This window comes from Mchenga conophoros, linkage group LG13, assembly GCF_057382185.1.
Source record: "Mchenga conophoros isolate Kocher_MC1m ecotype Shallow Benthic linkage group LG13, M_conophoros_male_GT1.1, whole genome shotgun sequence".
Classification (NCBI taxonomy): Eukaryota; Metazoa; Chordata; class Actinopteri; order Cichliformes; family Cichlidae; genus Mchenga; species Mchenga conophoros.
In genome coordinates, this window is record NC_140538.1 from 29,319,983 (window position 1) to 29,333,344 (window position 13,362).

The window sequence follows — 13,362 nt, forward strand, 5'->3', positions numbered from 1 at the left end:
ATACCATCCATCACAGGATTCCTCCTATTTCCTGTTTTACAGATCATAAACTTATAAGGCCGCTGACGGCTCCAGACAGAGTCAGGCCCTTCTAAATTGAAATGATTTATCCACCATCACGCTCTCTTCCATCCCCTCATTCACCCATCCATCCATCTTTTTTTGTTCTGTGGTGTATTGTCCTTTTTACTCATCCACCATTCTCCAGGAAGCCTCGGACCCTGGAAACACCTGAAAGCCACACTCTTGGCAGGAAGCTCTTTGACAGTGGCAGGTAAGGCGTGTGCGGCACGCTCAGCGTATTTCAGGTGGCTTGTTTACACACAAAGCTTCTTAGATGCATTCACCAGCTGGGAAGAAGCTGTGTTTTAGTACTTGGTAGCAGATAGTAGTTATAAATAGGTCCAAGTATTTTTTGAGGCCCTTAATGCTTAGCCACAGTTAGGCACAACCACTGTGAAAGTTAGCATGGATTTCTAAAATTTCGAAGTCACAATGCTAGCACCTTGGCTGCTACTGTGTTTTGCTGCTAGAGCCAGAAGGTGGCACATTTGCATCATATATATCTGCTAATTAGAGCTAAGTAAGCAGACTAATAAATTAGCATTAATGGACTGTACCAGACAGCAGGTGATCTTATTTGTCATATAATTATATATAATATATATAAAAATATCCCAAAAAGCACCAATAGGACAAACAAGATGAAGAGAACCAGGTCACTGACACAAATGACACTAGTCCGATTGAGTAAAGTTGCCTGTATCAGCATTTTAATATATGAGAGTCTGTGGAGATTGTAGGACATGCAAGGAACCATTGCAGGAACAGCAGTTTTGACACTTTGATTTTCAGTTTAAGGGGTTGCCACGGTCTAATTTCAAGCACAAGCTAATTAGTGAGTTTAATTTCAGTTATCACTTAGGGTCCTTTTTCATTGGCTGTTTCTGTGTTGTCGTGGTCAGAAAGAGCCTGTAAGTGCACATTGATTTCAGTGGAGATGAATGTATCTGCTGATCTGCAGTGACAGTGTAGTACATCATCGTGCAATAAATGATCGAGATATGGAACATAGTGTCAGTACGTGTTTCCCAAGGGCTCCATGTGGTCCTTGTAAGCATGAAAGATATTCTGATACAAATGTTATGTGTCACACCAGGAATTTATGTTGCTGGTTTTACCACATATCTTTTGTAGGGCTTTATTTTTTAGACAGTGCTATAAAAGTGTTAGATTCTTCCACTGCATGTATACTATAGAGATGCCCCTTTGTTTAGGATACTAAAGACTTTTAGTTAAGTAGTAGGAAAAGTCACTTTTTTATATAATGAATAATTGCTACTATTAGCATCTCCAAAGTGAAAGTGCTAAAATGCTTATAAAAAAGGAAATTAGGTTCTGTGTTTAATATTTTCTTAAACATTGGAGCTGCTGATAATGACATGATAATGTGTAAAAATGCCAGTTATTAACACTGAGTAGAGTACCCAGGGGTCAGGGCTTCATTGTTCACATGGAAATATGCAGTGAATCAAAGCCTTAATTGCGCAGCCAGCTAAACATATTTAAAAAATAATGCAAACACTTTTTCATTATAAGAACATCTGCGTTAAACATTGCCCTCTGTAATGTTTATATAGACACCAATCAGCCACAACATTAAAACCACCCTGTAAAATTTTATGACACCTTGGGAGAGATCTGTAGGGACATGGAGTCTGCATGCCTCGACAGTTGTTCTGTTGCACTGGGATGCTGGCATCACATCCTTTGGTTTGCTTCTTTATTACTTCCTGTTGATGCTTTGCCAGATTTGTCAGAGGTCTCTTCCTGTTAAAAGGGAGTTCTTTCTTCTCACAATCACCAAGTGCTTTCTCATAGAGGGTTGTCACCTTACAATATAAACGTATTGTAAACTGTAACAACTGAAATCAGTGTGTTACTTGTTTTGCCTGGTTTTAATGTTGGGACTGAATCTGGTAAAGGACTGAAACTGCTGTGTCTTCCATCCAGATCCATTACTATATTTGGGTCCAGCTGGTCCAGTGTGCAGTCTACTACCATAAACACAAGCTGACATATGCTGGTTAGCGCTATCTGAGGGACATGCAATCACTTGCGACTTCAGGCTGTGAACACAGAAGCATAAAACTATTAATAGTCCTCATTGTGTTTGGAGGCATGGTTAAAAGTGTAGTGATGCTTTAGTGCAAAACTTTTTCATGCTTTTCTTATGAAGTTTGTATTGTTAAAATGTTAATTAAATTTAAACTAATGTTACTCATAAACGACTCTGTTTAGGTTTGCCTTCATTTAACATCGTTTCTTGTATATTTTATGGATTCTTCCTTTCCCCCCATTTTTCCCATTCCTCAACCTCATTTCTGTCCCTGCATGCTGCTGCTTACACACTGTATTGCTGGGCTCTGGGTTTTTATGGCACTCGTGTCGATGTACACCAGAAACAAGTCCACCTCCATTTAAATGGGCTCCAGGGGAAAGAAAGCCCCACTGTGTCCCCTTGGTAAATGGATTCATCTTAAATCAGCCTTCCTCTAACTCATTTAACCAGAGGCAGAGTCTTGTTTGCTCACTGTAGAGACTCGTGGAGAGGAAAGACACAGGGCTGCTGCTGCTTCTGTCAGCATTTGTATGTGTGTTTGGTGAAATGTCTTTGCTGCATCTCATCAGATGCTGCTGCTGTTTGTGTAGTTGTTGTATATGTGTTGTGTGGACTCTGCAGTCATTGTTTGTATGTGTAATTTCTGAGTGGATGTGGAAATTTTTGGTAAGTGTTCATATCTCAACATTTTAATACTCAGACAATGAATAAGCTTCATTTAACAGTAATTTTATCAATGACCAGGAATATATCTGCTCACGGGTGAGCTAAGGGTGCCTCTGATTTACAAACCCAGTAGAGGTGTGTATTGTATTGATACCAACGCTGGTATTGGTATCAGAATGATACTTTGTTTCTAACCTCTAAATTCAGCACATAGCCCAATAAATTGTGTTAAATGTGTTCAATCATTCCATTTACATTCCAGGTCTCCTAAAATCCAAGTTACAAAACTTAAAAACTTGAAGGTTTCAAGAAGACTTGACACTAGGATGAAACCACAGACTGATCAAGAAAATGTTTAGATTGAGTGAAAGGGAGGCCAATTGTCAAAACAGCCTTTTACTCAGCCAGACTTTTTCGCAATCAGAGACGTCGCCCCCTGCTGGCCATTAGAAATAATGCTGGTTTATAGGCACTCATACATTTGTTTCACTTCTCAGATCCAAAAGCTACAAACCACTTCTTTGCAGTCTATATTCAAATAAAATGACAAAATGTCATGAATAACCCTTGTTATTAGTAGTGCAGTGGAAAGGAGCCCCAAATTTCAAGATTTCTAGTAGGAGAGGGAATATGTGTTATGTGAGAATGGATGGATGTGTACAGTCGTGGTGGGATTTGTGCCTGAAGGCTTTCACTTTCTCAGTGTGTTGTTTCACTGTTTAAATCTTGATTTGCTTCTCTTACTGGCAACAGAGTCCCTCACTGTGAACCCCAAACAAGCCTCACTTTGCTTCACTCTGTGAATATGATGTTTGATCGAAATGTTGCTGCTGCTGTTGTCTTGTTTCCAACGTCGATGTTCCTCCTATAGCTTCTGTCGTCATGTCTTTGTTTTGCAACCTTATGTTAAGTGATACTCGCCTAACGTCAAGAAATGTGAAATTGCAGCAGGTTCATCCAATGTCGAGTACTTGTCAACATTTTGTTCACTGTGTGAATGGGATGACGTGAAGACGTCAAATTCCACCAGCGAATGGCACTCTCGACTGCAAATGTGATGACTTTAATATCGTTTTCCCTTCTTCCCATCTTCACACTTTTCATCCTTCCTTTATATTCACATTTCTTCTCTCCACCATGTCTCCCCTTCCCCTCTCCCTTCTGTTTTCTGCTTTCCGTCATGTTGTTTTGTGTTAGGGGACACCTCCAAAGTGGTGGGTCTCTTTCCTCCTCGGTGACGTCCTCATCAACTCGCAGAGTGAGGCAACTCCCACAGCTTCCCCCCAAGAGCAGCACTGTAGAACAAGGTACAAAGAAAGGTTGACCCATATAGGGTCATCTTTGTGCAGTGTCCGATTAAGTTCTAGTTTTTCAAGTTTCTTTCCTTCACCGTGCAGCCCTGGTAGCAGAGGAGCGTGTCCGTCAGCTCCAGATGAGGGTTCATTCCAATCGGGTCTCAGCTCCAGCCACCTCCAGCCAAAAGGACCTTGACCGAGCGCTCAAGAATAAACGAGAGGTAGCCTGACCGTTCGCTTTAAAACAAGCTTGTCTGGAGAGTGGAGGAGGACAATACAGGTTCCAGCCAGACAGAAAGAATGAACCATAATGCTGCTCAAGTGCATCGCAGCGAATTGCATTGACTGTCTGAGAAAGTAATAAATTACAGTACAGTAATGGTGAAGACCACTCCATAAAATGAATCATTTCCAAATGGGCAGCCACTCAAGAACTGAGTTAACGCTTGGAATCTTGAAATGTATAATCCATACCGTCTGCTTTCTCTATTTTTTTTCCCTTAGAGAAAATAGTTTAATATTGATATTGTGATGTTTAAAAATATGTACATGCCAGTAGTTTAACTTCTTCTTTTTGTCTGTGTGATGCATTACAGATGGCTAATCAGAAAATAAAGCATGTTTTAATATAGCAGACAGAACAAACACAACATTTAGGTGGAAGGTGATTAGAGCTTGGATGCATCTAAGCATCTAAAAACATTAGCAGCAGCTGGAGTTCCCAGTGTACAGTAGTCTCGTCCCACCTAACAACTCAGATTGCTGGTTGCCCTGTAATTTGTCATCCTCCTATATGGCAATGCATGAGTGTCTGTCACTGTACTGAACTCAGGCTTGCATGGACTTTAAAAAGATTTAAAAGAGGGGCATGGCTAAGGTGATGTCACCCACTGATCCCAAGTAGCACATCTGACTGGCAAACCAAGGGAGACATATGGTAGCACACAGTAGGTTTGTGCTGCTTTGTCACCCCTTTTCACTCTAATGCGTACTATGATTTACGAAACAACCAGCTTAAAACTAATGATTGAGACCATAAACATGTCAGGAAGTTTCCTGAGGCCATGAAAAATGGAGTGAAATGTGTTCTTTCCCTTTAGCGGTCCACACAAGAAGACTTCTTTATGGAAACCTCAGAGTTGCCCTCTGCTGGTCATTAGAAAGATTGCAGTTCTTCCTCTTCACCCTCACTTTTCAGACCAAAAGATGCATCATGATGCACAGTCTATATGGAGAACACCTGGTTCAAGTTTTAGATTTTTAATAGCTTGTACACCAAATGTAATGTTGTAAAATCCCTTTCTGTAACTAACAGCAATTTTCTATCAATCAGCGTGTTGTGCTATCAGCAAATGGACCAATCAGGATGCAGCAGCAGAGCGCTAGCATTTTATATTCAATTCAATTCAGTTTTATTTATACAGCGCCAAATCACAACAACAGTCGCCTCAAGGCGCTTTATACTGTAAGGTAGAGAATTACTTGCTTCATTTTCACAGCAGTTTTCTAAAATATCTGTTTGATGATGTGTGGTTCATGCAGCTCTATAAGGACCAGAGGAGGAGTAGTGAAAATGTTTCCCATAAGTCCTCAGACAGTGATGTCAGCGACGTCTCAGCCATCTCTCGAACCAGCAGTGCCTCTCGCATCAGTAGCACCAGCTACATGTCCATCCAGTCAGAGAGACCCCGGGGACGCTTCAGGTACACACACACACACACACGCACACACACACACACACACACGCGCACACACACGCACACACACACGCACGCACACACACACGCACACGCACACACACACGCACTCACACACACACACGCACACACACACACGCACACACACACACGCACACACACGCACTCACACACGCGCGCGCACACACACACACACACACACACACACTGTCATTTAAACGTTTTGAAATAGGGTATCACAACATGTGTTATCATTTATAATGTCACCATCAGCCGAGCCATGCGCGCATCGGGTCGCCACATGATGAAGAGCACCAGCATCAGTGGTGAGATCTACGGCATGGAGCACGCTGACGGCAGCCAGTCAGACACGGCACTCGGGAGCCTGGGTAGCGGGATCAAGAAGCGGCGCTCAAGCCTGAGCCAGCGTGTTGTCGCCATCCTGCCGTCCAGAAGGAGTCGAAGTACCTCGCAGCTTAGCCAGACAGGTCAGACAACAGACTGACCAAGTGTCCGAGAAAAACGACGTGCAAAGATTTGTCCAGAAGGAAAAACTTTTGAATGTTGTTTTTTTTCTGTCTTTCTGTGTTGTGAGTCTGTTAACTTTCAAAAATGACCAAAATACATCTCCACATTAAAAAAATGAACTGAAAAATGTTAAATAACAGTTTTCACATAAAAATTCAATTTTACTCAAGAACTCATCAAGAAAAGTTAACTTACTAATAGGATTTTTTCACGACTACCCTTTTGCAGAATTTTGCTAAATATTTCACCCCCAGACGACAGCGGGGTACTGGTGGGTGTACTGGTGGGTGTACTGGTGGGTGTACTGGAAGGTTTTTTTGGTTTTCTTAATTTTTTGCCGTGCCCCAGCTTTCCTCGAGAGGCTTTGCCTTTCCCCAGGCACTACTGTAAATAACAGATTCTTAATAATGGACTTACAATGAATTGCTGCACCATCTTGTGGTGCACATTGCACAAAAGTATGGCTTAGCCCTAATTTAATTTTTAGTTGATATCGCTTCAATACACAATTCAAGGACACATTTATAACATTTTAAACTGAACTTGATTCCTTAATCTGATGCTTCTTTATCTACACAAAGCAAGCTGGATTTCATAAGTGGTACTTTGATTTTATAAAGGACACATACATACATACATACATAAATACAGTGTGGTCACTAAATCCTGAAGAATAAGTTTTAAAAAATGTACAAGTTTACCAGTGTAACCAGTGTGCTGATGTTGCTGTTGTTTACTGGCTTTGTTGTTGTTATGTGTGTTATTTCAGAGGCGGCGGGTAAGGCGGCGGACAGACAGAAAGGTAAAGCAAAAGGCAGGAAGTCAGAGACTGTAGGATACAACAAGGAGGAAGGTTAACTGTGTAATAATAGTAATTGATTAGTCATTGCCTCACGCAGAATAGTAAATACAGGATCATTAACAGAGCGTGACCCCACATTGTACACCAGGAGGAGCATTAGTCCTTAAGTACTTTGTATAGCAGCAGTTCGATGTAACATCACACTCACGTCCCACTTTCACAGACGCAGGCAGAATAGGGCAAAGTCAGGCACAGAAAGCATAAGAAGTGGTTCAGTTAGGAATGATGAATGTTCCCAGCACTCCGTACACCGTTCCTGAACTGTTTCCGGCACGCTTCCTTACTCCACCCTCTTGTTTAACCATTATGCTTAAAGGCTGGTTCGGTCGTGGAAGAAGCCTGACTCAGTGAATTCAGAGTGTTCTCATGAGCTGAGAATACAATATTTGTCTTTGAATTTTACATTTAAAATTAAAGTGGGTCTGAAAGAACTTTGTGTTTATGATAAAAACAAATGAACAAACAGCAGGCTTTTGAAAATGACTGAACTCTTCCTTTTTGATGCACACACTGTGTTATTTCCTCAACCCTCTGAGTTTTGCCTTTCCATCCCTGCTAAACATTTGAGGTGTGAGTGGACTGACTTTTGATTTTTAGTCAGATTTTCCTGCAGTGACCTCATCACCTAAGTACCATTAAAATTTTTTTACAATTCCCAAATAAAAGCATCTAAAGATTTGCATAGATTTGTCTGTCGTACAATAGTGTATTACTGAAATGCTGGTGATGTCACCGTGGGATGTTATTTTGCATGGGAAGGCCTGAAGAGATATATCTTAGGCTGTAGTTATCATGTTGAATTTTTGCAACAAAAAAAGAGAAATCCATCAGAGATGCCTGATAACTGATTAGGACCTAGGGTTGAATGACACATGCAAAGACCAGTGGCTAAAGCCCGTTTTCCTGTGTTTGCAACAGAAGCGTCAGCAGGTAAGAAGGTGGGTAAGGCCGGCAGCAGCAGCATCCAGAGGAGTGTGGAGACGGGCATGGCGGTGGAGTATCCACGAGGAGGGTCAGCCATGAACCGACAGGCGAGCAGAGAGTCGACCGACGGCAGCATGAACAGCTACAGCTCTGAGGGGAAGTACGTACATGCTGACAATATTGCCAAAACACAGGACAACACACAGAGGGCACTGTCAGTGTTCCTCTGATGTATTTATGTTCCCTATCAAACCTCTAAGAGCTCAATTTTTGGGGTCTTTTTTTCATTTTAACTCCAACTCCAACAAACATACTAGCTCTCTGAATAATGATTAAATTGATTGTTAACCCTCTTAGGTCTGAGTTGTCATCAGTGACTACTCTGCGACTATTACTTACTTTTAGCACTCTTAGCAATCAGAATAGATCATTTTTGTTTTGTTTTGTTGGCTGCAGGGAACAGAAAGTTATCTTTCTAAACAACAAACATCAAATGCTGTTAAGAATTTTTGGAAAAAGTTTTTACTGATTCTCTAAAAACTAGATGGAGTCAAAAACTGAGGACAGGTTTCATTTGTGTTTGTGTATGTCAGTTTGATCTTCTCAGGGATGCGTTTGGGTGCTGACAGTCAGTTCAGCGACTTCTTGGATGGATTAGGCCCCGGTCAGCTAGTGGGCAGACAAACGCTGGCGACACCAGCTATGGGTGAGTCACAGCTTCATCAGCTCTGCTCAATTGAGAAAGAGAGATTTTGTGTGTTGCACATTATTCTCTGAAATGGTCTGTTTTTAAAAACAGGTGATGTTCAGATTGGTTTGATGGACAAGAAAGGCCAGCTGGAGGTGGAGGTGATCAGGGCACGAGGCCTTACCCCCAAACCAGGCTCTAAATCCCTCCCAGGTAACACACGTTCATACAAAACTAATTCCTTGTAGCACTTACAGTTAAATTAAGGTGGATGCAACCTAAAGCAACCTCCATACTGTCCCCGTTTTTTCCCATAAAACTTATTTTTACCCTCTCCTGACCACTCTCTCAGCTCCCTATGTAAAAGTGTACCTGCTGGATAATGGAACATGTAAAGCCAAAAAGAAAACTAAGATTGCACGAAAGACCCTGGAGCCGCTCTACCAGCAGCACCTGCTCTTCGATGAGAGTCCCCAGGGCAAGGTGCTTCAGGTAATGATCACATTTTTTCATGATCACTTTTTTTATGGGAAAACTCGTTGAAAGAAGAAGCTCTAGTTAAAAATGTATTAATAGTGAAAGGTCAGAGTGTTATTGGGGACATTACAGTGAAACTGCCATAGACTGTATATCTTGGAACAATAGACTTATGGTACTTTCCAATAGTCCATAGCCTTTACAGAGTATCCAGAGAGCATTCACAGTGCTTAACGTGTTCCACATTTATGTTCTTGTACACGTCACATATATAACATTATTCTAAAATGGATTAAATTCATTTTTCACCTCAGATTCATGCCCATAATTACAAAGTAAAATAAGGTTTATTCCAGCTTTACTGAAAACAAAAAACAAAATATAACATGTACATTCACAAGCTTTTCCGAGACGCTTTCCTGTTTCCAGTGATCACCTGTCAGCAGTTTGATTGATTGCAGTCCATTACCGACGATATGTGACAAATCGTCTGTATGTTACGCGTTCGGAAACATGAGAACCGTTTGCAATGAATCTACACTTGTACATTTATTTTATTTTGTCATGAATCGCTTTGGAAAACACTGTCTCATACGATTATTACGTCATTCCATTGGAGTCCATTCACAATCCGGTGCGTATCATAGGGACGTGGAAGGTTACCTTTCACGTGGGAAGGCTTGGGACGTGGTAAATCGGAAATGTGGTAAATTGGGGTGGTAAATTCAGCCTCGGTTGACAGTGCATGTGAGTACAAACCAAGCCATGAAGTCCAAGAGATTGTCTGTAGGCTTCAGAGACACTGAGATTGTATCAAGGCACAGATCAGGGTACAGGCACGAGAAGAACGTTTGCATCATTGAATGGCGCAGTGAGCACAGTGGACAACCTTTTTTTCTGGAATTACAAGTTTTTGTTTAACCCCAAAAACGAGTGTGTTGAGAAAGTGCGTTGTTTTTACTGTTTATTTTATTGTTTTGACTTAATTAGTAGGATTAGAACGGAACACGTTAACACTATGATACGGGCCACAACTAAGGGTATAAGTCCCCTGTAATTAAAGGAATTTCAGTGTATTTTATTAGAAATTAGAATGTGATTTGATTTGCTTACAAATACTTAGTTGCAATCAGGTTTTTACAGGAAACAAAGAAATAATTAACTGTAAGTAAAATGAAATGGTAAGTAAGTCATTTGAAGTGATGCATAAAGCATTTTAAAATCTTTTATTATGAGCATTTTGTTTTCCTTTGCGCGTTGAACCTGGAAATCTGTAAGGTTATGTGTTGTGGTGATTGTACCTTTGTCTTTTCAGTCAATCCTAAATCAATTCATCTGCCGTTCTTTCCTCCAGGTGATAGTGTGGGGTGACTATGGACGATTGGACCACAAATGTTTCATGGGTGTAGCACAGATACTGTTGGAGGAGCTGGACCTCTCTAGTACGGTGATCGGCTGGTACAAACTTTTTCCACCATCCTCCCTGGTGGACCCTACATTAGCTCCGCTCACACGGCTGGCGTCTCAGACGTCACTGGACAGCTCAGGACCGCCGCCGGGCGTTCGGTCCTAGTGACCGGACGGTGACCGCCTACCCCTCAACACCCCTTAAGTGACAAAATAGAATAATGGACCACAGCTACTGGACCACTACTGAGCAGAGGGGTGACAACACGCCCCGAGGATGTCGACGAGAAGCCCTCTTTCAAATGATGAAAAGCCAGACGGAGAGACAGGGAATGCGAGTGAGAAAGAGAGGGAGAGATAGAACTAGCCAATCAAAGCTTAGCTGGAGTCTGACAATCACGTCTCACACCTTCCCTCTCCCTCCTCCTTACACCTTTTTGTGTTCAAAGTTTTGCTTTCTTTGTTTTCTCCTCTGACCTGCAGCAGTGGAGGCTTCTGTCCAACATTGTTTTCTTTTTTCCGTATTTCCTTGTGCAGCCACTATCAGAGCACCCAAACAAAGTGGGGTTCTCCGCCTAGTAACCCTCCAGCCAATCAGAGTAGAGCTTACAGCCAGGCCACAGGGAAAAGTGTGGAAGTAGCAAATAGTTGCGGCTTCACAGGTTTGGCTGTTGTCTCTTCAGGTTTTACCGTGGCGATAGTGATGAGCTCAAGGGGACAGAGGGTTGGTCCCGTTTAACCGTGATGGAAAGGGAGCCTGCACATGCACTCGCACATTCTTAGCCTTGACAGGAAAAGCTGGACTCGTTCATTCGAATCGAGGCCAAACCTTTTCCGTGTGGAAAGAAAACATAGACCAAATTGCGGATTAGAATTTCACTTTTGATTTTGGATCTTTTGTTTTTTCCTGCCTTTGTTTTTGCCCACTGTCCAGAATGGTGCCACATGGTGCAGACTCCCTCTGTGTATGTCTATGTTTGGTTTATGAGCGATGGCATGCCAAAGGCCAATGACAAAGGCCAGGCCACATTTCTTTGAATACCCTCCGCCCGACCGCCACCGCCCGTCTCCTCCCCTCCCCAAACCCCTCGAACTCCCCCTGTGGGAGGGAGCAGCATGACTCGGGGACGCCCCCTCCCCGGCCCCCAAGCTGCATGCACGTTTCTTTCTTTCGTTCCGTTTCGTTTTTTCGGTTCGTTTCTCTACTTTTTTGTAAAATCGAAAGACGAGACAAATTAAGGAACAATTCTCAAAAAAACAAAAACAGAAAAAAAGACTAGACTATGTGTGTTAGTTCCACATACTTTTAGGCCAGCTTGTATGTTGCATGTTCTTGTACAGTTTGCTCGTACTGAATATGAATACAAACCGAGAAAAGCCAAGCCATCCCCGCCCCCTAACAAGAGCGGATCTAATGGGGGGGAGGGTGACAATCCCACCCAGGCCTCGCCTACCACTCTGGGTCTAAATATCCGTATTAGGAAGTCTCCAAAAGAAAAAAAGAAATTGTCTGAATTATTTTTTTCTTTGAACCCTTTGAACAACAGTGCTGTTCTGTAGTACTGAGCATACTCGAACCCCTGGCGTATCCGAGGATGTAGGTGTCTAAACTGTAGTTTATGACGGTCGGGGCTAGAGACAGAGATAGAGAATGTGTGTATAACAGCTAAATGTATATGAAGTATCATTATGAGTTTGATATAAATTATAAAGATATAGATATATGAATATAAAAAAAGAGTGTATCTGACTGTACACCCGTCACCAATACACGCAGACATGCACACTTTGTACATACAAATTAGGCTTGAACTTAAGTTATGAACGAACAAACGCATCGCTGACACACAAACATTCCTGGTCTTGTTGAGGGGAATACGCGCCCAGTGCTTGAGCTGCTGAGTGGCTACGAGACACAAGTGGGCGCCAATAGGCCTTTATTTTGATTTTGTCCCAGTTGCAGAAAAACAAGCAGAACCAATTGGAGCAAAGTTTACTTTCTCTTCCTGAAAACCATGTTTTTCTCCCCCCGTTTATTGGTTTGGACTGGACTTCTAAAGCCAACAAGAAACCTGGTTTTGCAGACATATTTTGCAGATGTTTTTTTGTTGAAGCACTTGGCGGTACGGCCGACTGCCCCTTTCCTTTGTCAGTATTACTCCAGGAATACTGATTGTTTACAGCCCATGGCTCCCCACTCCCAAACCACGATACTAGACGAAAGATGAAGTATTCACTGCAACAGTTCTTGTTTGTATAACAGATGTGGCTCTACTGATGTGTATGTTTTATATTCAAGAGTTCATTTTTATTATTTACAAATAAAAGACTGTGTGGAAGAAGAGCGTGGCCTTTTTGAACCCAGTGCTCCCAGGTTATTGTGTACCTGATGACTAAAGGCACATGTCATATGCTGAATGTGATTTTTTTTTTTTTATATAGGTTTCTTCACAATTTCAGAAGCACAAACTTGGTGAATGGTGGTAATGAGCAACATGATGGTACACTTGTGTCTTAACTGTCTCACTTTTAGATCCAGCCCCAAGTGGCTATAAATATGCTTCAATAAGGAGGTCATTTGGAATTATTGAGCATAATTTTTCGAGTTGCAGAAATGAATTAAGCTTTTGGGAGATTAGTCTCTGATGACCCATCACTGCAGAATGCAATGCCAGTGGTAACTGGAATCAGGACAG

General features: G+C 41.9%; 1 protein-coding gene across 15 annotated transcripts in view; it reads left to right on the top strand.

The window, feature by feature from the left end:
- Window positions 1-13,008, top strand: part of rims1a (regulating synaptic membrane exocytosis 1a) — a 120,287-nt gene extending 107,279 nt beyond the window's left edge. For 9 of the 15 annotated variants that reach the window (XM_085297648.1, XM_085297653.1, XM_085297655.1 and 6 more), the window contains 11 exons: window positions 209-274; window positions 3,986-4,095; window positions 4,186-4,304; window positions 5,626-5,786; window positions 6,054-6,268; window positions 7,078-7,110; window positions 8,089-8,254; window positions 8,688-8,800; window positions 8,894-8,995; window positions 9,135-9,274; window positions 10,614-13,008. In XM_085297648.1, coding sequence (XP_085153774.1) covers window positions 209-274; window positions 3,986-4,095; window positions 4,186-4,304; window positions 5,626-5,786; window positions 6,054-6,268; window positions 7,078-7,110; window positions 8,089-8,254; window positions 8,688-8,800; window positions 8,894-8,995; window positions 9,135-9,274; window positions 10,614-10,832 — 1,444 coding nt within the window. In that variant the 3' untranslated portion in view covers window positions 10,833-13,008. The remainder of the gene's footprint in view (window positions 1-208; window positions 275-3,985; window positions 4,096-4,185; window positions 4,305-5,625; window positions 5,787-6,053; window positions 6,269-7,077; window positions 7,111-8,088; window positions 8,255-8,687; window positions 8,801-8,893; window positions 8,996-9,134; window positions 9,275-10,613) is intronic. The other 6 variants (XM_085297657.1, XM_085297659.1, XM_085297662.1 and 3 more) reach the window with 1 other exon arrangement.
- The last annotated feature ends 354 nt before the right edge of the window (window positions 13,009-13,362 follow it).